Source organism: Notechis scutatus, chromosome 7 (assembly GCF_049901735.1).
Source record: "Notechis scutatus isolate UNSWTSFEM ecotype Mainland chromosome 7, rNotScu1.2, whole genome shotgun sequence".
In the NCBI taxonomy this organism is placed as follows: domain Eukaryota; kingdom Metazoa; phylum Chordata; class Lepidosauria; order Squamata; family Elapidae; genus Notechis; species Notechis scutatus.
This window is the reverse complement of record NC_142015.1, coordinates 27,192,582-27,216,569: the sequence shown is the minus strand read 5'-3', so window position 1 is coordinate 27,216,569 and position 23,988 is coordinate 27,192,582. Positions and strand designations below refer to the sequence as shown.

General features: G+C 47.2%; 1 protein-coding gene across 7 annotated transcripts in view; it reads left to right on the top strand.

Moving 5' to 3' along the window:
* The window catches only part of CADM1 (cell adhesion molecule 1), a 197,424-nt gene that overhangs the window by 81,016 nt on the left and 92,420 nt on the right, over positions 1-23,988 (top strand). Inside the window, exon 1 of one of the 7 annotated variants that reach the window (XM_087969757.1) lies at positions 22,990-23,133. The exons of the other annotated variants lie outside the window; for them this stretch is intronic. Coding sequence (XP_087825883.1) covers positions 23,118-23,133 — 16 coding nt within the window. The 5' untranslated portion in view covers positions 22,990-23,117. Of the gene's footprint in view, positions 1-22,989; positions 23,134-23,988 lie in introns of those variants that run through there. 7 annotated transcript variants of the gene reach the window in all.

Genomic DNA, 23,988 nt, shown 5'->3' with positions numbered 1-23,988 from the left:
TAAAAGCAACGCAGAAAGAACACAATAAAAAAGGTAACATAAAAATTATATCACAAAATAGAAAACCAATAACAGCCACCACAATAAATCTTTTTCTATCCATCATCGCACCGAGGAAACTCATTCTCCGTAACAGCTAACTCCTGCAGAATGGAAACTCAACCCGTTAGGCGTCTTCAAAAGCTTTCTGAAGCAGCTCAGTGGCTTTCCTCTGTGCCAGAGAAGCCGGTGCCCATTTGGCATTGGGGAGGGCGGGGGGAGGCACTCTCCCGAGGGACAGGGGCGGCTACAAGGGGGCGGTTTGGTTTCTTGGAGGGAGGGGGGTGCCAGCCCAGGCTGCTCTATGGGATTATTGCAGTAACTGGAGTCCTCACCCCTCCACCGTTGCAAAAATTGAAGACTGCTGTGCATCCGACACTTATTGGGGAAAATAGCAAGCAAAACAAGGTTAAATAGAAAGCTCACACCTTTCATGACACATCTCATTATTCATTGCTAATAGAAGTTTGAACCATCTGTCTCTGCAAGGATTTAGATGCAACATGTGTTTTGCAATTTTGCAAAAAAGAAAAAAGAAAAGAATAAAAGAAAATCCTCCTCTTCGGTCAAATATTTATTTATGGCTGTCTCTGCAGTAGTGGATTTTGTGCAGCTCTTCGGCACGTGCCGGGGAGGGGCTTCCTTGTTTCTGAAAGCCGCTTGGACAATCTGAGGCTTGCGGAGATGATCGGGATCAGCCCGAGCCTCAGGATTACCAGCTTGGGCCGTGTCTCCGCTTGCTGAAGATCTGGGAGAAGCAGCCCATCAATGTGGGCTTCCCAGCAGACCTTGGGCCTTGGTGGACCTCTAATGTCTCCATTCAAAGGGGCTTGAGGGGTTTAATCTTGTATTTTGGACGCCCAAAGAGCCACACTCAAATCTTGGATGGACTTAAAGTGTTCATATTCAATACTGAGACTTGGCTCCTGGAAGAATCTGGCTGAGCTGGGAAGTTGAAAGACGGGGATGCTTGTTGGATGGGAAGGATCTTTTGGTGAATGGATATGTTTAGACTGGAGCGTGGCAAGAGCATCAAAGCAGAGCTGTTTGGATGGATAAAGGGTAACTGGGCACGGAGTCCTTCCCCTTCCACTGCCCCTTGTTTCTTCCGAAGGTTCTGGAGAAGAAAAGCGTTTTCTCAAGGATTGGAGCTCATCCATGTTGCTTCTCCAAGGTCTGGCTAGTTGTTTTCCAGGCACTGAGGGGGGGGGGCTGCCCCCAAAAGGAGGATGCTTTGGGGCTTTCCTGACAGCATCAACCATCCAAGGCCCATATTTCACGTGTGAGTATCAGCAGAAGTAGAGGTAGAAATGTTGCCTTTGCATTGAGTCAACGATTTAATCAGAGAATGTGCAACATTCGCAACAAGCGGAATATGGAATTTTGAAGGACTTCTGTCTTTTGTAATTTTTTTATCTTCCATACTCTTCCGGTGACATCGTTAATTCCCATAATTTAATAAAGGATGTTGTTTGCATGGTGCTTTCTTCTTCGTCTGTATCCATCCATCCATCCATCCATCCATCCATCGTAAAATCTCTCTAGATCAGCGGTGGGATTCAAATATTTTTACCACCGGTTCGGTGGGTATGGCCTGGTGGGCCTGCTTTGCGTGCGTGCACACACTTTGCGTGCGTGTGCCAAACACACACTTTGCAGAGGCGTTCTAACTCACCTCCTGCAACCCTGCATGATCCCAGTCGCTTCAGCAGCTGCCGCCCGGCGCTCTTCTGTGCCGCGCAAAGCAGCTGCGCTTCAAATTCGGAGGATACAGGTGAGTGTGGGAGTCCAGGCAGGCCCAACAGCAGAACGGCGGAGAGAACTGGTTCGGTCTCGGCTGCTCTTCGCTGCTCCTTCCTCGGCAGAACCGGGCCGAACCACCACTGCTCTAGATGCTTCTAACAGCCTCCTTCCCAAAATATATTTTTTAAATATCTTTCCAAATCCATATTTTTGGCACAGCCTCTTTTGGCAGTTTCAAGTCTGGAATTGAAGAGTGATGATGTGGGTGTCCTAATGATGATCCACAACAAAGCAAGGAAATAGGTGCCCTTTACACACACACACACACACACACACCCACACACACACACACCGAGAAGGGGCACATGCGTTGCTTCAGCATGGAGGAGAAATCAGAGGAGACTACTGAAGGTGAAGAGAATATAAGGGATCCGTTCTTGGTGTCCACTGTGGTCATATAATAATATATCCATGCCATAGAAAGCAGGGTACAAATGTCAACCAGAGTATCTTCTAATACCCATTTCTGATCCTTCAAATGTCCTCTGCTGATTCTGCCAGTAATCCAGCAATGCAGTTGCCAAGAAGGGTTCATCTGCTTTACCTGAGGCTTCTGCCCGTTAATATAGAAGCCATTGTCTTTCATGTTAACAGAATCCACAGAGTTGGACGAGACCTTGGAGGGTCTTCTGGTCCAGCCCCAAGACCCTAGACCAAGGCCCTCCAACCGCGGCAAGTTTAAGACTTGTGGACTCCCAGAATCCCTGAACTAACACGACTGGAGGAGGAATTCTGGGAGTTGAAGTCCACAAGTCTTAAAGCTGCCGAGTTTGAAGAGCCCTGCCCTACACCATTTCGGACAAGTGGCTGCCAGTCTCTTCTTCAAAACCTGCCAGTGAGGTTGTTCCATAGTGACTTTCCTGCAGGAGAGAAGCCCTCCTCGTGTGGAGCTCGTGGACGCTGCCATATAACCTCACGGAGGCTGCCGTAGCTTCGCTGCGAGGACCTTTGTTTGTTTTCGTGTTTAGGGATTTTGTTTTGCTTCTTCAGCTTTGGGGTTTCTCATCCAATCGCTAATGAAGCCTGACCTTGCCTTTTCAAGATCAGCCAAGATTGGCTAAGAGCTGCTTTGATTCTAATGCCACTTGGCCTCGATATTATAATCTCTTGAACCTCTCCTGAGCCAAGCAGGATCCAGAGGAAGACTGCAGCTCATTTTAAGGCTGTTGTTTCTAGATTGGACTTTTTAAAAAATATATATAATATATAAAACAAATATTATAGGCCATATCAGGCAGGAACAAACTTTGGATGCCAGTTGTTAGAGACCCAGTGACCCTTTGCAATTCTTGACCAGGCAGATGTGATCGATAGCTCATCTGTGGAAGAAGCCACATCTGTCGGAAGGTAGCTCTGTATAACAAGGGCATTAAAAATAGATTATTGCAGCAGATCGCTCGCTTTCTCTCCTCTCCCCACTGCTACGGGATGCCATTTGTGGTGTACATTTACAAAATATTATGGTGGCAAAGAGAAGTTTTAATAGGAGAAGAAAGGGATTGCTAACCTTGCCATCTGCATCCAATCTTGGTCGGCAGGGCAGAGCCTCCGAGCTGCATGTTCAACCAGTCAGCTGGAAAATTGTCAGCCTGACATGGAAATTATATTTTAGTTGAGAGGAACATCTGTAGAACACTGCTCTCCTCAAAATTTCTCGTCATTTGATGGGTAAGGCAGATGTGACACTATTCTTGCAGTATGTATGAAATAATAATGATAAAAAAAGAACCAACGGTGGTGATCTGTCGTTGGAACAAATAAGGGGATTTTCCTGGAGAAACTTTTCTTTTGTATGAAAAATGAGGAGACCAGCGACCTTTCCAGAGGAGATAGGATGCGTGGATGAAATCCCAGGATGATAAAGCACAAGAGGAGCTTATGAACAGCAATTGTGCGTTATGGTAGCCTGGAAGGAAAGAACTGGCCGTCTCCCTCTTAAATTGGACCCCGGGGAGGACAGAGAGTGGGGTCAGTTGTTACTCGGGTGCTACACCTTCATGTTGACCTCGCTCTGGTTCATAGCATGGACCCACTTGCATCAGGTGCTCCCAGGATCTGCTAGAATTGTAATTGCACTCCAACAAAGGGGAGGCCCTTGAGATGACCTTGGGCTGATGAAAACACAAGGGATCCCCCCGGGACTCTGCTGGGCTGTTGGGATGGCCCTCTGGGTCAAGGGGCATCGCAATTTGCCCGGATGGCCGGTTGTGGGGAAGCCTCCTTGCTGGTCATTGGATGGCGCAACGGGGCAGGCCCCACCTAAGTTGCATCCGCGTCACTTGGGCATTCCCCGTTCTGAGCGCAGCGTCTGTTTCCAGGGAAGATGGAAGATGTGGGCGCTGGAGGTTTTTAGAGGAGACTGGACAGTCACTTGTCCGAGATAGCATAGGGGGGCTGGACTAGAAGACCTCCAAGGACCCTTCCAGCTCTATTCTAAATTCATTCTAAAGATTTGCATGAAAGCAAGCCCCTGAGCACTTCCCCATTAGTCATGCGAGTGCTGCATAGCATGCCTTTTCTCCCACCCCCCCACCCCCAAAAGCAGGGCTGGCGGGCTTTTGTCTCGGAATATTTACTTTGATGCGCATTGTGTTAACATGCTTACAAAAGGCAAAGGGCAAGTTGTTTGGCTTCCCGCTGAGCTCCTTGCAAGTCCCTAATTCCTTGCGCCCCGCAGAGCCCGGGAGCCCCCTGCCGGTGCATAATGCTGCTGGCGTGGGCGCCACTTCGTTGCTGAGGCAATGCGCAGGTGAGGGGCTGCGGAATTGGACAAGGCCCTGACAAGCTCCGGAGGTTTGTTCCATTGTTGGGCGAAGAAGAGGTGGGCTCCCTTTTATTTGGCTGGGTGCATTTAGGCCTGTTTAAATAGCTTTGACTATAATTTGCCTTTCAGTTAATATGCTAATGTTACGTTAAGGTTCCGAGGAGTTGGCTGCAGCGCTTCATTTCCTTGGAGGTACTAAAGGCGCCACGCTGCCTTCCTTCAGAGAGGCTGCAGCCCAGAGCCCTGTCTCTACTTGGAGGGGGGACCTCAGGTCTCCGTGTCCTATTTTGGAAAGTCATAAAAGCCAGCCTTGGCTTCAGGGGATCATCTGGGCTGAGCGGGGTCAGGACTTTCCAACTCCGTTCTGAAATGCCCAACAGTTGCCAGTGAGGGACTGTGAGATGGCCCTTCTGGTTGCCACTGGAAGATGGAGAGCCATGCCTTACAGAGGTCATTGGTCCCCCTGACCAGCGATCACCAACCGGTGGGCCATGAGAAAATTTTGGTGGGCCGCAGAGAAATCTCACCCCCAGAGCACCCCCACAAAGCAATTAATCCAGGCTGTGCAGAAGCACAAGGCTGTGCTGCCCACATGGCCCGCGGGAACTCTCCCCGCCCACTCACTCCTTACCCGGCAAACTTGTCTGCTAAGTTGCTATTTTTCCTTTTCCCGACCATCCTCTGTTCTGCTGGGTGCCGGGAGACTTAGATTAGCTAGGGAGGAGGAAGTGGTTGGATTTCTTGCTTTCTAGCTAAGCACAGCCAAACCTCTCTTAGGACTGAAGGTTTGCTTGCAAGCAAATTCAGTGCAGACTCACGGCAAGCCAATTTGAGAGACTGAGCTAGCCGATGGCAGATAGATAGATCACTGAATGATTCTGTGAGCAGCTCAATCTGCTTGCTTTGCCTGATTTTGGATAAAAGTTGCTTTTTTTTAAATAAAAAAATCAATATTTACATGCATGGTGTGTTGTGAGTTAATTTTGTGAGTTTGCTTGCTAGCAAATTTTATGAGTTTGCTTGCAAGCAAATTTTATGTGACAGATTGAGCTAGCCAATGGCAGATTGATAGATTTCTGAATGAATCTGTGATTCTGTGAGCAACTCAATCTGCCTGCCTGCTTTGCCTGATTTTGCTCTTTTTTATAAAAAAAATCAATATTTATATAAATATTTATAATATTTACATACAAGCCATGCCCAACCAGTCCTATGACCACCAAGCCACACCCACAAATTAGGCCACACCCACAGACCCAGTTAGTGGTCCCTGGGATCTAAAATTATGAGTTTGGTGGTCCCTGAGGTCCAAAAGGTTGGCGACCCCTGCTCCTGACCATCTTGGTTCTCATGTTGAGTTGCACTGTGGCCCAAGAACCTCAACAAAGAAAAAGAGAGAGCGGGAGAGAAAGAGAGGGAGGAAGGAATGGAGGGAGGGAGGGAGGAAGGAAATAACAATGCAGTCTACAAAGTAGAGGTCACCATTACAGCTTTCTCCTGTGCTTGTCAGCCTCCTTTCCCAACAAAACTCATCTACACACTCATGTCAGTATCCTTATAGTTGGATTCAATGTAAACCAACAACAAGGCTGGAAAGGCTACCAAGAACCACAGAGGGTCTTCTGGTGCAGCCCTGGAGCTGCTCCAGTTGTCACCACAAATAATTGGAAGACCCCCTGACATGGGATGGGAGGGAGCAGTCCATTCCTTTGTGATGAAGAAAGTGCTGAGACCTTGTAAGTCAACGGCCTGTTGGGTTCAGAAGGTTGGTTTTCGGTGGTCATCAGTGTGGCCTTCTGAATACTAACTCTGAAAAGAGTCGGTCCTGTGGGATGGGGGAAATATTAAGACAAACACCCCAGTAGCATTGGGGACAGAATAGCTTCTGTTTGTTTAAATCACAGGTTTTTTTTTAAAAAAAGTATCCTACTTACTTTGTTTGTTTCTTTGCTTGAAAGCATGTCTATCTGCCAACCTTTCTGAAATGTCATGATGTAATTATTTTAACAGGCAGTGTGTGTTCCTTTATTTGGGAGATATTAACCTTTGTAAACAAAAGGAACGTTAATATCCACTGGAGACTCAACTAATGGGATTTCATTTTTCTTGTTAGGCGAGAGACATGAATTCTTTTTAAAATTATTGTAAAAAAGAATGCAGCAGGAGAAATAATTGCCTTAAGCTAATCAATGATAGCAGTTTTAAATGTGAATATCCAGATCATTTTTGTGTGTGGCTGGGAAAGAATAATGTGATTTTCTTGTTTGTATTTGCTTTGCCTAAATAGTGTTGAAGGATGATATAAATTCATTGAGTTCAAAACAAAGGGGATGCTAATTTATGCACTGTGGGTTTTTTTTTTTTACCCCTGTACGATAAGCCTCAGATATTTTTTCCTCTTTGGGAAAAAAAAAACCCTGTGGCCTATTTAAGTCTAGTTATTGCATTTCTGGATGGCTGGGAGATGTTTTTCTAATGCATTAAGCTCAGTAAAACACTTCACTTTTCTCTCTCTCTTTCTCTCTTTTTAACCAGTCCTCCATATTTCATCTACGCTTGTCAATTAATTTCTATTAATTCCATATCAGTTAATTCTCCTCTTACCTTCGGGGTTCTGAATGTGGTTGAAAAGTTGGGCCTTTTCTCTCAGACTTCCTTCATGATGAGGATGTCTCCTTCTCTTCCTCCTCCTCCTCCTCCTCCTCTTCTTCCTTCTCCTGCTCCTTCTCCTTCTCTTCCTCCTCTTCCACCTCCTCTTTCTCCCCCCCCTTCCCCCTCCCAAACTTTATGTACTGAAAGAAATACTGAGTGGAGGAAACTGAAGGCATCAAGTACAAAGAAGTGGAGAAAATAGCCATTAACACCAGCATATTAACAGAATGGCAAATTATAGTCAAAGTTATTTAAATAGGCCTAAGTGAGGCAAATAGAAGGAAAAAGCTGCCTTTTCTTCCCCCAACAATGGAAGCAAAATCCCTTTCCCAGAGCAAGAAAAGAGCCCCCTGGAACAAGCAACCCTCTTTGTCTGCCTTGGGGTCCAGGAGGAGGCGGGAAGGCGGTGGGCTTCCTTCCACGGGGCTTTCGGCTCCTCCTCCCTGCAGGGGGAACATGACTGGTGAATGTGGCCTCCCCGGGGGCTCAGCATGGGGGTTGCAAGCCCCCCCCTCCTTCCATGGCTCCTGGCCTCTCCGAAGAGACCACCCCAGGCCAGGCCGTGGTTCATGGAATAAGCCATAATCGGCTGGGTTTGCACACTTCAGCCCTCACCAGCAGGGTGCAACCCGGAACTCTGGAGCAGCCTCCGAAAACCTGGTGCTCTCCCCAGAGACCACCAGAAGTTGCTCCCAGATTGTAGTTAATCAGATAGAAGGGGAAAATATTTAACTGGGGAGTGATCATATTAATTTTGATTAATTTAATTTTAATGGCATTGAGAGGCAAATGAAATCAAATCTAGTGCTTGCCTGCCTTGGAACCATCCACCCACAACATATTGTAGTGTGCGATCCTCAGCTGATACCCTTGATCTGGAGGAAGATGCTTTGGAAGCACAACTGTTGGGTTGCCATAGGTGCAAAACGACCCTCGACGTCTCGGAAGGAGACGTGGGGACCCCCAAGTCCTGGCATGGGGGATATACTCAAGTGCCTCCAAAGACCTCCCCCCGGGTCTCCCTTTCCATTTTCCTCGCTCCTTCCCTCCCTCCTTCCTTCCCTCCTTCCCTCCCTCCCTCCCTCCTTCCTTCCCTCCCTCCCTCCTTCCTTCCCTTCCTCCCTCCTTCCCTTCCTCCTTCCCTCCCTCCCTTTCTTCTCCAGCTACTTTGGTATGTAGGGGAAGCTCACGTTGACTTGCCGAGCTGCTTCTCTTCTTGGCCCTCTTGTGAACTTCAAAGTGTAGCATCTCCTGTTGAAACATGCTGGTTGGAATTAAATACAACCCTCGATGTAGAAAGAGGAGGAGTAAAATTGGGGTTGATTGTATGTCTGAGAGAATATCTGTGTTTGATTTATGCCCTAATTTTAGAACAGAATCTCCTTTTGTGCTGCTAAAATGTCACATTAGCATCTCTCTTTTTAATATAATAGAGTTCCAGAGAAAACACATGCTTGTGTTGAGTCTGCAGCAGAGATCAACTCTATCTATCTTCTGTTGACTTTGTCTTCCCATCACAGACAGGGCTGGACTTACAAACAGGTTACATTGCGGGCGTTAGAGACTGAGTGGGTCACTGCAGCCACCGTCCAATTGACTCGTGGTCAGTTGGTTCACGAAAAGACATCAGGACCCATTTAAAGAGTTAGTCATCTCTCCTCTTTTGTTTGCCTTCCTGTCTTCCTTCCTTCCTTCCTTCCTTCCCTCCCTTCCTCCTTCCCTCCTTCCCTCCTTTCTCCCTCCCTCCTTCCTTCATTCCCTCCCTCCTTCCCTCCCTTTCTTCCCCCCCTCCTTCCTTCCTTCCTTCCTTCCTTCCTCCCCTCCTTCCTTCCTTAACAACAGTAGCTTTAATATTTGCAGCAGCAGTCTGCTAATAGGGATTTTCACAGCCTTCAAGGTCCAGTAGGCATTTGATTTCAGATAATATTTTGGAGTGATTCAAATATCTCTAGATTCCACTTGGGCTATCAGCCTGACCCTGTGTTTAACAAAGTTGGTTAATGGTTTCAAGACTTTATGAAGAATGGGAAATGATGCATTTCAGACAGATCCCCCTCCCACCCCCCTCAAAGAAAAATGGTCAAATCTACTTTATTCCTTGGCTGAATTAACAAATGTGTGAGGTTTCCAAAAATAGGGGTGGTGGTGGAAACCATGCTTGTATCTTTATGTTTTGTGGTCTGCTTGTGGGAAAATGGCAGGTATCAATCAAGCTGTCCCTGCAGAAGGACAAGTGCAGGGGTTGGAAGTTCAGATAATGGAACTCATTTTAAGCTGTTTTCAGCAAATGCCCCCGAAAGGATGGAAGGATGGATGGATGGATGGGGGGCATCTGCAGCTTGGATGGGTTTTGGTGGGAGTTCACACTCACGTGGACACCACCCGAATCTGCCCCAACCCAGTGCCCCTCCTTAGCACACCGTGGATCTCCTTCACACATGGAGATCATCCATGGTGTCCGTTCCCTGCCAGCCCAATAGCACTTCCATCGACACAAAACACACGTATTTGGTTGGATTGCTCAAGTACGGATCTTGAAATAGGTTACTGGCAAATTAACTTTACTCAGGGCATTTAGTGCTCTGGCATACATGTTTCTCTGATAGCATATTATTTTGTTACTATTAAAAAGCAGGGGACCTCATTCCCATCCTTCTTGCCTTCCGGTTAGAGAGCAAAATCCAACTTGGAGAACAAATGCCATCCAAGGAATCCGGGTGGACACCCAGCCCTCTCGGCTTCATTTTGTGGACATGCCACGAAACATCCCACTGGGTTTATTTAAACTTCAGCAGAGTCATGCTTCCCTCCCGTTTTTCTTTTCAATCCACATAGTTTAATAAATAAGATTCTATCTTTGAAACTCAGCCAATGCGTTCTTAGGTGTTTTTTTTTTTAAGCACAACTATTTCTTTTGCAAGATGGATTGAATCCAAAGTGAGCAAGAGAAAAGTGGGAAATAGTTTTAAATGGGATTGCCCTACAGTATTTGGAATTGCTTTACACGGAGTAGTGAGCCTTGTATGCTTGGAGGTCTTTCTTGGGGCTAAAGCTGCGAAAGGCACCCATGCCCTGCTAAAGCTTCTCTCTCTTACTCCGGCTGAGATAGCATGGCCTTAAAGTGAATTTGCACAGGGGAGTGCCAGTCTGGCCCATCTCTTTGGAAAGGGTACAAAGTCACGGCTCCCTCAGAACATGCCTGGTATTTAAGCACACCACAAGCCTCCAACACCCCCCCCACACACACACACACAATCCTAGACTCTCCCAGTGTCTTATGTGGGACTCTGTGATGTACGTGGCACTGCCTAAATGATAGTTTGCCGTGGTTATTACCGGAATGTGGCCAAGTTCCTAACTTTTAGGAGGGCTCCCAGCCAAGCCCCCTTCCCCTTTCTCTCCTTCTTCCTGGATACTCCAGTGCCCCAGGGCAATGGGGCTGGTTTGTTCTCCAGCCAAGCCTACAGCTGTCCTACGGAGAGAGAGGTCAGACAGGGAAAAGCAACACCCTCTGGCATCCTTGTCCCTTTTGCACTACTCCATTCCTTCTGCTTTGTGCGCTAATGAAGGGAAAGCCAGGGGGTTCTATTTTGTCCAAAGAAAAGCTTCTACTATGAAATTTAGGAGCTGTTCCACCATACAGGTTCCCATGGCCACTATTCTCATCCAGGGCTCTTCTGAGTCCACTGACATGACCTGTCAGTCTCCCTTGAAGGAAAGATCGCTGGTAATGAACCGGCTGCCTAGAGAGGAGCTTCTAGAGATGCTGGACAACTTCCCTCTGGCCAGCCGAGTGGGTGGGACTTGGTGGAGGACACCTGGTCAGAGAGCTTTAGAGGAAAGCTGGAAAAAAAAAACCAGATATGGGTGTGCTGGATCCCAAAGACGTCAGAATGGACAGGCAGACTTGAATCTGTTTATCAGGGAGACCGATCCTGTGCTTAAAATCTCCCCGTTGTTAATCTCTGTTCAGAGGCCACACTTGTGATATGGCAGACCTGCCATTTCTCCCCTTAGTCCATTGTCTTTAATTAAAAAGTGAGGTCTCTTGGGTTCAGCTCTTATCCCCCTGTCCCCCATCTGGTTACCAGAATCTGAGTTTTGCAGCCTTACTTTCCACATAAAGAGTTATTATTTTTGACTTCTGTAGTTTCAAAATAATGTGCGCTTTGATCATGTTGTCATGCTTAAAACCATGTTATGCATCTCTTCATCTAGAGACATTTTTCAGGATACCTAATAACTGACTTCTAAGGGATCAGATTAAAGTAATCTCTTACCAGAGTAGGATAGAATTTGCTCACACAGATGTTGCATTGTCACCATAGTTCTCCAGGTAAGTTAAAGTTCTTTCAGTTTTTTATTTATCTTAGGAATGACAAACATGACAAACAACTGGCATAATTCCTTTGAGGTGGCTGATCAGGATGAAACAAAACTCTTCCTGAAATTCATCAAATTTTTGTTGAGGAACATTGCATTAGGTACCGGAGTGTTTAAAGCTGACAAGCCAAATGTAAATTGTACTGATTTCAGCTCTAGCTTGTTATAGTAACATAAAATTCAATTTTTGAAATGTCATCGTGGTAACTTTCCATTGCCAGATTAGTTAATGTGCATGGAGGTCAGGACGGTTATTTAATGTCTAGTTGGGCCATAAACTCCCCAGGAATCATTACGGCGGGATGTTCTCCTTTTATCCTGCAGTGGTTCTCTCTTCAAGGACAGATCATTCCGGGGAAACGACAAGAGGGTTGCAGTTATGGAAATCAGCTCAGTTTCTGCACCTCAGCATCCATTTTTGTGCCATTATCAAGCTGAAAAATGTGCAATATGTGGTATTATCCACCACACTGAATGCTGAACTCCTTGTTTCCAGACCCATCTGGACCCATTCAGCCCTGGATGTGGGCTGATCCAGATGGCAAGGGAATCTTGTCTGGAAAAGGAAAGGAAGAAAAGAAACAGCAGGTCAAGGGAATGTAGAATTACTTTGACCAGCTGCCAAAGGCTTGTTTCTGGGTGCCGGACTGAACTTACCTGTGGCTGCGTCTCCAGGTTGCCTTTCAGGATTCATGGGTGGGCTCACCTGATGGCAAACTTGAGCCTTTGTTGTGAGGCTCAACACCTCCTTCTGTCAGACCTGCTGCAGCTTAAACCTCTAAATAGAAACCATCCTTGGCTCCATTTGTTGAGAAAGGTATATGGTTTTACTCGAAGCCAAGTACCTTGTAGCACTACATAGCCAGAACTGAGGATCGTGTGCCCAAATCCCCAAGTTCAACTTTTCCCTCCCTTAGCTGCCTCCCCTCACTGCTCCCGCCCCTGACCAATCAGGTCCAAGTAAGATGTTTTGAGAATAGTCACTTCAAGCAGAGGTTGGTGTGCAGCTGCCTTCTTCTCCCCAAAAGCTGACCTTGAAACAGCCTTGTGGGGAGAAACAGCCTTGTGGGGAGCAAGTAGAGTCTTGGAAAAGGGGGGAGGGGATACAGCTCCTCTCGCTTTCCCCCAAGCAGCCCCCCCTCCCATCCATCCTCCCCATAATTCATGGCAGATTGTCACCGCATGTATCGAAGCACAAACGAGAGAGAGAGATGGCAGTTGACACCTTCAAACTATCTAACAAGGAGCAGCTCTGCATCCTGAAGGGAAATTCGATAGCTCTTCCCACGATGGAGAAGGCCACATAATCCGTGTGCCTTCCAGCTGTTTTCAGCTCCTAGTGGTCCATGTAGACATTCTCTCCCTGGTCTTCCGGCGGGGGGGGGCATTGTCCCCGTAACTTGGGTCCCTCCGTCTTGCCACTGGCTGTCCTCTTCTTCTTTCTCCTTCCACTTCCTTCCCACTTTGGTTTGCTTTAATGTGTGCCCTGGTTTGTCTGCTGTGTCCAATGGGATCCAAGAGTGGCAGCCACGGCCTTGCGCGTTGGCAGTATATAATGCCAGGCAAAGGTGAACAAGTCATCAATGGTGCCTCCTCGTTGCTTCTCTTGGCCACCGATGTTTCCACCCCCCTGGAGGCCTGTCCATGAAACATGGAACACTCTTGCATCAGGAGATGCAGGGGGGGGGCACAGAACTGCAGGCAGCAGACCCCATCTGGAGGGGGCATCCTCTGGATGTTCATTCAAGCGCCTGGCATGGAGCAGGTGTTAGCCATGAGAGGCCATCTCATGGGGACAGAAACTAACCAGGGAGAAGAGACTAAAGACACTTAGTAATTGGTCCTTGTTTGAGAAAGGGCCACCAAAGTGCCGAGACTCCTCACTCATTAACAGAGCTTCACTGTGCATTGAAAAGGGAGGCAACTGCTGTGCTAATTAATCTCTTGCGAGGCTAAAAGTCCTGGAGTTGTAGTCATAGGAGGGCGGGGGGAACCTAGGAAAAGAGTGCCGGGGAGCTGAGGTCCTGTTAGGATGACGAGAACACTCCAGCAAACAAATCTGGGGAATATCAGGAGGTTTAATCTTGCAAACGTCCTTCAAACCCAACATTTTATTGGGAGGGGCCCCGGTTAATCAAAAAAAGGGAGAGCCGGCTGCTTGAAACCATTGTAAGTCCTTGGGTATTTAGTAGCAGGACTGCAATTATATTACATTATTGAAATCTTTGTGTCAGAACTCCTTCTGGACTCACCACAGCTTACAATACGTGGGATAAAATGTTTGGGTAGAAAATGAACCTCCAATCCCATTACCTAATAAACAGAAACAGCAGTTCAATAAATAACATAATCCCTACCAAAAAACAGTTACCAATTGACGGGGGAGGAGGGAGGAATCCTTCTTCAAAGACTCTCTGAAAGCGCTTGGTTCCACCCCCTCCTCCCAGGAAGACCCAGGAGGAGAGGGGGCTAGCAGAGATTCTGGGGAGAGTGGGTGGTATGGTGGGAAAGAGACCAAGCCTCTTGAGCACCTCGTTCTTCTTTAACTCAGGGGTCTCCAACCATGGCAACTTTAAGACTTATGGATTTCAAGTCCCGGAATTCCCCAGTCAGCTGACCCTACCGCTACCCCCTGTTCTAGCTCAATGTCCACCTTCTCTTCTGGGTCTTACTTCTCTTGATCAGTCATCCCACTGGATTGTATTCCTGGGACCAATCTGAAGATGAAATTTTGGATACTCCCAATTGACGATATACCTAGAAAGCCAGAGAGAGAGAGCTGGGTTGGGTGACTCTGGAATGGCCACTGTTGCTTTTCCTGGCCTGGATTCTCCAAGGAATTTGGAGGCTGCAGAGTCTCTTTGTGTCTCTGGAGCTTAGGAGTTGCCAAGTAGCCCTGGCGATGTCACAAGATGACGTCCGATAAGGCTCAGTTTAGTGGCTTGTCCCTTGCTGTCTGAGTAAAAAAATAAAATGAAATAAGACCCACTTCTTCACCTGGTTCCTCCTTTGACCCAGATTCTCTAGCTAGTTTGCACGATCCAGAGTTCTTGGAGAAAATTGTGAGGTTTTTGTCTTCTATAAAAGAAAAGGGTGACTTTCCAGATGTTTGTTGTGTGTTCTCCACACTGTGCATGTTGCCTTTGAGAGAAAGTGACCTTGTGGTGGTGGTGGTGGTTGAGTAATTTAGGCAATTGGCTGCGCCCTGCTTGTCAGACCACTCCTCATTCCCTCCTCCAAAAAACCCTCCCAATTTGTTTATCTTTGAGTTGTTGGTTGACAATTGAGGTTCTGGTTGGGAAGGTTAGTTGCAAAGGCAAATCCTTTCTCAAGAGAGCCACAGCTCCAACCAAGGATAGGCACCATCACCACAACACGAAGAAGCAAATCATGAGAGATGGTAACAACTAGACGGCAGTAACGTTTGTGCTGAATTTAGCGAGGAGAGATGGCGGGAGCCTAGCCTGGGCTGCCTGCACTTCAGATCCACCTCTCTGCCTTGGCGACTCCATTTCCAGTGTCCCATCTTGGCTGAGCTTCCATGGAGAGCCACAGATGTTGGGAAGGGGCTCAGGTCTTCTTCAGAGCCACTGGAATTGCCTTCACAGCTCAGACATCTGGGACACCTGAGGAACTCAAGGTTGGTTTTTGAGCTTCCTCCTCCTGGAGGGACGTGGAGGAGGACCCCGGGCAGACGGTGGGGCCTCTCCAGGAGCCGAAGGAGGCGGTCCGGGCAAGGGCCTTTTCTCATTCTCATGCTGGAAGTCTGCCTTAAATTAGAGATACTTTTTTTGTTTTTTTGAAATGGGGTTTTAAATGCCAAGCGCCAAGGAGAGAGATTTGATATTAATATTAATGAGGCTTAAAAAGATATTTAGTGAAATATTTGTGTAATTCAATTTTGTTCATAATCAAGCTTGGTGATGGAGCTGAGAAAACTGAGAGGGGAGCTGTCTGATTGACTCTGGCATAGGCATTCTTTTACATGCATGGATGAATCAATTAATCTTGATTATTTTATTATATTTTATTGTTTTCCTGGATCCCGTGCGGATTCCCTGTTTTGAGATGAGCTGCCATAGCTGTGAGAAAAGCTGGGTCTCTGCAGGGCTTAAGCGAGGCAGCTCCTGGGCCTGCGCTGGTGCCAGCCTCTTCCTCTCGCAGGTCTTCTATTAAAGCCGCCTCCTTCTGGATTCAGTTTTACTGGCCCTGTGAAATATTTCAGAGAAAAGAAGAAGACGAGAGTCAAAGCGTTTTTGTTTTCGGAACCCACCCACCTATTTCATCAGGCAGAGATGGGAGAGGAAAGCCAAAAGCTCCTTGTGGCTAAGATAGACATCTCCAAGGGAGCCTGCCCTCCACCATCCTTTCCCCAGGGAAGGATGATTTAATTTGAAGAATTAGCATCTGACTTGGCATTTCCCCCCCTCCCTTTCCCCCTCCTTTTCTGTCTTTGTGTTGGGCTTTGTAGACCTCAAGTCTGCAAGCAGAAACTATGTCACTTTTATTGATTGAATGTAAGCTCTTTGGAGCTCTTCCAGCAGCATTTAATTACAAAGAAATAAAGTAATAAGTAATATATACTGCCTTGGGAGCAACTCAACTTTGGGAAAACAGGTGATGTCTCTGGGTGGGGAGAAGTGGTTGGTGGTGTTCCAGATGCTCCTTTTATTTTTGTCCAGCTTCTTTCTTCCTAAAAAAAAATGTTTCTGGAATATTTCCTGGTTTTTAAATTGGTACCTAAAATGTTGCAGGCATAAATATGTGTTTAGAAATACACCACATCAAGAAATAGATATGTGGAAGGATAGAAAAACTTCTCTTCAATGCCAGGAAACCTTCTGTTTTTAGATCTGAGGAAGATGATATAAAATTAAATAATTCGAGTAGAAATTGCTGCAAGAAAGTATTATTCAGGTTCAGTAAATTGGGCTAATTTAAAAGATGAATATTTTGAGTCTCTTTTCCTCTTCCCCATTTTTCCTCCATTTATTTTTGAAAATAATTTTAGGTTATCATTTTGCTAGAGGAGAGAACAAAAATGCAGAATGTACTGTTGGAAAAATGGCAGTTTTCAGGCAAATTGATTTTTTTCCCCCTAGGAAAAGTAAACAACTCATATTAGGGGTGCTCACATTTTCACACTTGTTAGGCCTTTAAGCCATCTTGTCCTGACAGCATGTACTAAAAAGTAGAGAATTAAATGTTTCAACCCAAAGAATGTCAATTCAGATAACTGCTTATGGGGCTTATTATGGCTGGTGAGAAAACCCGACATGATTTAGGAAGTTCTATCATCTGAGAGATGCCTCTTGACCACCATGGTCAAATGAGCAGACAGAAGTATGTTTTGGTGGGGGTGGGGTTGGAGAAAAGGTACTGGGAGGGTGTAGTCCATCCCAGTTGGGTTTCCCCAATGCCTTGTTGGTGTATATTCCTAGTTATGATCATCGATGGAAATAAATGAGGACTGACTGGTGGTAGGGATGCTCTGATGGGCAACCAATCTATGCTCCTGGCATGGTTGCGTCTCTTTTTGGCAGAGGTAGGACTAAGGAAATGCATCGTATTGCGGGAACCCTTCTGCTGGTGAGAAGGGAAGAGTGGCTTGCCAAGGGTGAAGCCAGGCCAGTGCCACGCTTAGTTGTTCCCCTGCATTTCAGTGGCACACAGTGAACGTGTGACATGGCAACAGTCCTAAGATTTGGTGTCATCATAGTTAAAGCATTTTTATCTCATATATCTACGTAGAGTTCCTTCTGCTTTAGCCAGTGGAATCGAGAACTGTTGGCTTAAGGAGTGGGACATCTTGCTTCTCCCAGTGATCCCTGCCCTGTTAAGGAAGCTATCTTGGCACCTTCCTTGTCAGCTTCTCTCCGACCTTGAACCTTTATCTTGAGCATGTCGAGGTATCCTCCCCCTAAGTTGTCCCCAAGTTACTGAGGCCTGTTTTGGAAGCCAGTTGGTTAGAGCAGGGGTCCCCAACCTTGGCAACGTGAAGCCTTGTGGACTTCAACTCCCAGAGTTCCTCAACCAGAGTCCTCCCAGAGTTCCTCGGCTTTGCTGGCTGAGGAACTCTGGGAGTTGAAGTCCACAAGTCTTCACGTTGCCAAGATTGGAGACCCTTGGGTTAGAGCATCCCAGAATTGACCCCTGAGGAAACTCCACGTGTGTCCTATAGCAGGAAACATACCTGGGGATTGCTCTCTTGGAGATACAGGGTGGATGTTTAGAGGGGAAACCGTTGTGCTCATCTTGAAGACCCAGCTGTTTTTTTGACTTGCCAGGACACCTCTGGCAATGGGGCCTGTTTCAGAGGCCCAGGTGGCTTTCCACTGGGCTTGTTGGCCCCTGCGAAGTGCTCCGGTACGGCTCAGTCAGCCAACGCCGGGAAAGGAAGGAGCGCGCCCATCTCGATGCTCCGGGCCAGAGCATTCAGCAGCCTCATCTTCTCTGCCAGGTGTTTGCTTCCACCTACAGGAAGCGGGAGGCAAAGCGGGCCTTTCGGGGCCATCAAAAGCCCCGGCGCTTCCACCATTTCCTGGGGTGGGCTGCTGGTGGACCCCCTCCCCTCTGCCATCCCCTCTTTGAGGAAGGAAAGCAGGCAGGGCCAGAGGCGTATTAACACCCCCTGCAATTTGCTTGGCCCGCAGCTGGCCTCCCTGAGAACAAATGCCTGGCTTTGAAAAGAGAATCCGGCGAACGCTTTGGAGAAAGAGCGAGTGGGTGGGGCTGCTCATCCTTAAAACCCACCCCCCTCCTCCAGCCCTGCCTGGCTCTGAGACAAACTCACTTGCTCGCCTCCAGGACTTTTACAGCCATTTGGCTCATTCTTGTTGGCTCACGGGAATTCATAAAAACAAACACGCCCTTCTCCCCCAGAGGACGTTTATTTATTTTATTCGTATCATTTATGTAGCTATATCCTTCTCACCCGAGGGACGCCAGCTGGGCTGCAAGATTAAAAACAAGCCCCATCCGGGCCAGTGGTGGGATTCATTTTTATTTTTACTACTGGTTCTGTGGGCGTGGCAGGGGAAGGTTACCGCAAAATCCCCCTTCCCTCCCCACCCCACTAACCTGCTTTCCAGCTCCGTTCTCCTGTGCAGGGCAACCAAAGGAGACCCAGCCGATCAGCTGGGACTCGATGGGAGGCAGAGAAGAGATGGGGTTGGTGGGGCCAGTCAGAGGTGGGATTGGCCAGTTCTCCCAACTACTCAATATTTCCACTACTGGTTCTCCAAAACCTGTCAGAACCGGCTGAATACCCACCTTTGAACATCCCCAAACATGACCCTCCTAGCACCTGAGGATGGTCAACTCTGCACCCAGGGTAGCAGAGCTCATCCCCACCCTGGCCCAGATCCCCGAGGGAACAGGCAGGCCTTCAGTGCCTTGTCGAAGGCTTAACGGGGTTGGGTCCCTCTGAATCTCTGGGGTGGGGTGGAGGCTGTTTCAGGATGGCATTGCCTAACAGAAGGGATTTAGAGCAGGGCTCTCCAACCTTGGCAACTTTAAGCCTGGAGGACTTCAACTTAGTCAACTTATTAAGAACCAAAGAATTCTGGGAGTTGAAGTCCGTCCCCCTGGCTTAAAGTTGACAAGGTTGGAGACCCCTGATTTAGACCATGGCCTATGCCATTGCTTGTGGCCTGGGCTTTTCTTCCTTGCCCCGGCTTCATGGAGAAGGGAGTCACCTAACTTTCTAACCCAACCCTCTGAACTGTGCAGGAATTCAGTGAGGGCCTCCTGGACAGATGGCCGTCCAGCCTCCGTTTGAAGACTCCTGGTGAAGAACAGCCCACCGTTGTCCTGGGTCCTGGGTTGGTTCCATGGCCGAACGGTTCCCCTTGTTAGCAAGGCTTTCCTTCAGGCGCGTTTTCCTCCCGTATTTCAAAGACTCTGTGATGGCAAGCAGTGCTCAACCTTCTGTGAAGCATCCTCTCCCAGGTGAAGAGGGGATATCATATCCAGCCTCATTCTCTCCTTCTCAAGGCTAACCAAATTTATCAAACATTGCAGGGAAAATTCTGTTTTCATATCTGCGCATTTCCTTTCACTGCTTGATTTAAACAACCTTTTACTCTGGTGTGCATTTCCTTTTTGATCTCGTAGCTTGATATTCAAGGTGCTTTAGACTATGATGGCTGTTTTAAGAGAGAAAAAATGACAATAACAGAGAAATGTCAATTTATGGCTTATGATATTGGCTTTCTCTGACTGTGGAAAGCCCTTGAGTTTCAGAATAGATCTTTTTCCAGGAATTGCTCTCGTAGCTAACATATTTGCGAGCGGGAGAATGATAAAAATATTCGGGCAGAGAATTTACACGGAATCCATCAAGAGAGTCTCACTAGATGGACTTCCTTAAGGAAGAAGTTGGCATCCTCGGCCCAAATCAACATCCTTGCTCAGATGGTCCAAGCATCTCGCATTTCTGTTTTTTCCAAGAAAGACCCCCTAACATGCCTCCTCCTCCTCACATGAGCACGCAGATTAATCTACCTCGGCTTTTCTCATCAGTGCCATACGTGCAATAATCAAAATGAAATACACTCACTTACTGGCTCCTCACGTTGATCTATGAGGAGTTTTTAATCTAACTGTGGTTGCATTGCACATGTGAGCCTCATTTGTCTTGGGGGTGGCTGTGTTTGTTGGAGTTTGATATTAAATCTGAGCCCGGGAAGAAACGCTGGAACAAAACCATTTAGTGTAAACTTCATTCTGGGAATCGGTGGCAGTCCTCAAACTTTGTTTTGCCATACCAAGGAGGAAGGAGGAAAACTGTTCAAGGCCTCGTTAAATCTCTTATTATGGAAATTTCCTTAGCATCTTATTTGATTCTAGGAATTTTGCAAAGTTCAGATTGCTTGTAGGGTAGAACTAATTTTTTTATCCTTCCTTGACACATGTTCTACCATTGTGGTTCTTGCAGAGCCCAGGACCCCCTTCAGGTGAGGACAGTCTCTGGTGACCCCACCCAGGGAAAGAGATGTAGCCCACCCTACACTTGTCAGAAATAGTGTAGGGTCTTCTGCTTTGCTGGGGGGTTGGACTAGATGACCTATAAAGTCCCTTCCAACTCCAATCTAAACTCCCCACCCCAGGCAGGAAAGTTGGAAGCCCATCAGCAACAGCAGATGTCAACATTTAAATCAGATGTTAAAGATTACTTCCAGGTGTTCCTCCTTGAACGTAGCCTGGCTGAATTTGCATCTGGCTCCCACTTGGGGACTGTCCTTTTTGGCAGTTGAAATGCTCTCCTGGCGTGTGCGGTTGGCGGATTGAGGGCCAGCCCAGCTAAAATACTCCCCTTTAGTAAGATCGGCCTCTTCCTTGGAGGAAGGGGGATTCTGCAGGACACAACTAGCAGACCTGGTTGTGGGTCTGATTCGGCACTAAAAATGAGCACTAAGGCCCCCACTTTATGGGGTACATCTTTCAAATATTGCAGGCTGGGGAGGGTGGGTGGAAATTGGGGCATAGCAGGAGTTGAGGGGATTGAAGTAGGTAAATGGAAAAGTACAGAGAAAAATAGAAGCAGGTGGCCTGATCTGCCCCTACTTAGGTTGGAACCTAACTTGGTGAATTGCGACCATTTGGTGAATTGTGACCTTCTCCCTCAAACGGATCTCCCCACCCAGATTTTTAGAGCACACACCAGCTCTGGTGCATTTTTGCATGGGGAAGTGATTGGTCTGCTCTGATTTGGTTGGCTCTGATATATCTTATGATGATTGAGGGAGGAAGTGTGATTGTTTGGAAACAGGAGTGGGTTCCCCCCGCCTTCCTGGGCAGGAACAAGGGGCTGCCAAGGCCTCCCTCTTCAAATGCTCACCTTTAGTTGTCACTGTGAAGGATTCCTCTCTAAAGGAAGAAGGAGAAGCCATTCCAGCCTTGAGAGAAACAAAATGAATCTGTTCAGCCGCAGAGCTGCCTCTGGTAAAGAGTGATGTTAAGTATAGAGGCAATTGCTAGCACTAGCGGGGCTAACCAGTTGCAAACATGCCTCTTTAACTGGGAATCTCAGCTGGAAGAGATGGGAAAGAAAGGAAGAAAGAAAAAGAAAGGAAGGAAGGAAGGAAGGAAAGAAGGAAGAAAAAGAAAAAGGGAGAGAGGAAGGAAGGAAGGAAGGAAGGAAGGTAGGAAGGAAGGAAGGAAGGAAGGAAGGAATTTGACTCAAGGAAAAGCTTGGGATGATAGTCCAGGATGTGGTCATTGGTGTATTTTTCTGGAAAACCCACTTTAAAGATAGTCTCTGGTCATTGATGAGTTGGCTCAGTGCCACCTTTGTAGGTACTCTCCTACTTCAAGTAGCTGGGGATGAGCCGAGAGGAATAATTGCTACTATGAAATAATTTTGCAATTAGCTCTGTAATTAAGGGCAGTTTGTTAATGGGAGTGCTTGGTGAATAATGACTGCAGGGCAGCTCCACGCAGAGCCCGGGGTTGGCGTGATGGAAGCGGGTGAGGAATTAGCAACACAGCTGTTAGGGCAACACAACCACAGCAACAATGGACTCTGAGGGACCACCGATAGCTTCCCACCCTGGGAGCAGGGCAAAGCCTGGCTGAGGCCACGGGAGCCTTGGATGGAAACACTGGACACATCCGGGCACGCCGAAGCCCCCGATTTGGTGGGCTTTAAAGCACAGTCCGTGTCAGGCCAAGATCTTCAGGAACTTCTCATTGTTGGGGGTGGTTGGGCTGTGCCGCGAGGAACCTTCCCAAGGAAGCTCTGTGTGCAGAGTCAGGGGAAATCAAGGGGGGGTGTAAGTTGGAGACCCTCCACTAATCAAACCTGGGTGCCCACGGGCACATCCCTGGACCAAAGAGAAGGAAGCAGGTCTCCACAAATGTCATCTGTCCAGAAAGGAGAATCACAAATTACGGCACATAAAACATTTAACCAAAGAGAATTTGCAATGTTCCTGTGGTGGTATTATTACTCCTGTTACGGTTGGCATTTGGCCACAGAAGGTAACGCCCCTGAAAAGGAAGGTTGGCACCCATGGCGACAGGAATCTGTATTCGAGGACTGAGGGCTGCTGAGAGAACCTAATTATAAAATTGGCTGGTTGAAAGTCCTGCCTAAATCCTGGTCGCTGCCCACGAGAGAGAAAGAGCTAATTGAGTCTCTGGGTCCATTTCTCTCCCCCGCTTCTGTTTTATGAAAGTCTGGCCTCTGATAAGGTCTGCAATATTTTTTTTGTACAGTTTTGCTGTGGATGCTTTGGCAGAATAGCAGCCGAGGTCTTTGGAAAAACATTTTAAGTCTCACCATTTTTCTTTTTCTTTTAATTTGCAGGTAAGAAATGTGGATCCTTATCGCCTCCAGCTTTCTCACCCATTGGCTGACTGTAGACAGTGAGAATTCTGCGATAGATCAGATTTGACAAGCTGCCGATGAGCTTTGTTAACCTCTGCTGAAGTTTAAAGCTGACATAAATGGCTGGTGACTCCAGGCATCCTAATGTTTCCTTCTGGCAGTAAGAACCTCTTTTTAAGATTACGGCTTTTTAAAAACTTCAAACATGAATGCCTAAAGTATAGAGGCTCAAACTTTGGAAATGTCTGTTCGTGAGAGTTTGCAATGCTGGGGCCTTTATAGACTGCTAAACCACCATCTTACGGTCTCATATTTTACTTCCTCTGTCTACTTGAATCCTTTTGGCCTCAAAGACGTCAAGAAGCAATTTTATATTGTGGTGTTGTGGGCTTTGATCTAGCCCGGAGGTACACAGAGGAGGGTTAAACGTCTTAATAATTCTTTACAATTATTATATATTGGCATGAAACCATAGTCCCAGCCTTCTACCGGAGACATAAAAACCTGCTGGGCTTTGAAAAGCACATTTTAGAGACCTTGTGATTTAAAAAAAAAAAAAAAATCCTCCCAGAAATGATGAAACATTTATATAAGTTCCATTTTATTGACCCAAGCATCTCTATGAAGCCCTGCTTAGCCCTGATTTGCCAGGACTTTTGATTTCCGCTCCGCCTGCTCTCTCTCTCTCTCTCTCTCTCTCTCTCTCTCTCTCTCTCTCTCTCTCTCTCTCTCTCTCTCTCTCTCTCTCTCTCTCTCTCGTGCCCTCCTTGAGAGGGTGGGGGGTTTCCCTCCCGGGGGTCTCCTGGGGCTCCACACCCAGCAGCGCTTCCTTAATGGGAAGAAACTGCAGAGCTGGGGGGGGGAAAAAAAACCCTGCCACGGATCATTGTTGCTCTGGGCCTCCCAGCCCAGTGTTGTCGCTCATCACATCTGGATGGGCAAATGTTGTGACAATCCTTTCGTGGCGGGGATGTCACAGCGCTGATCCGTGGGTGTTTATCCTCCTGCTCTTTGC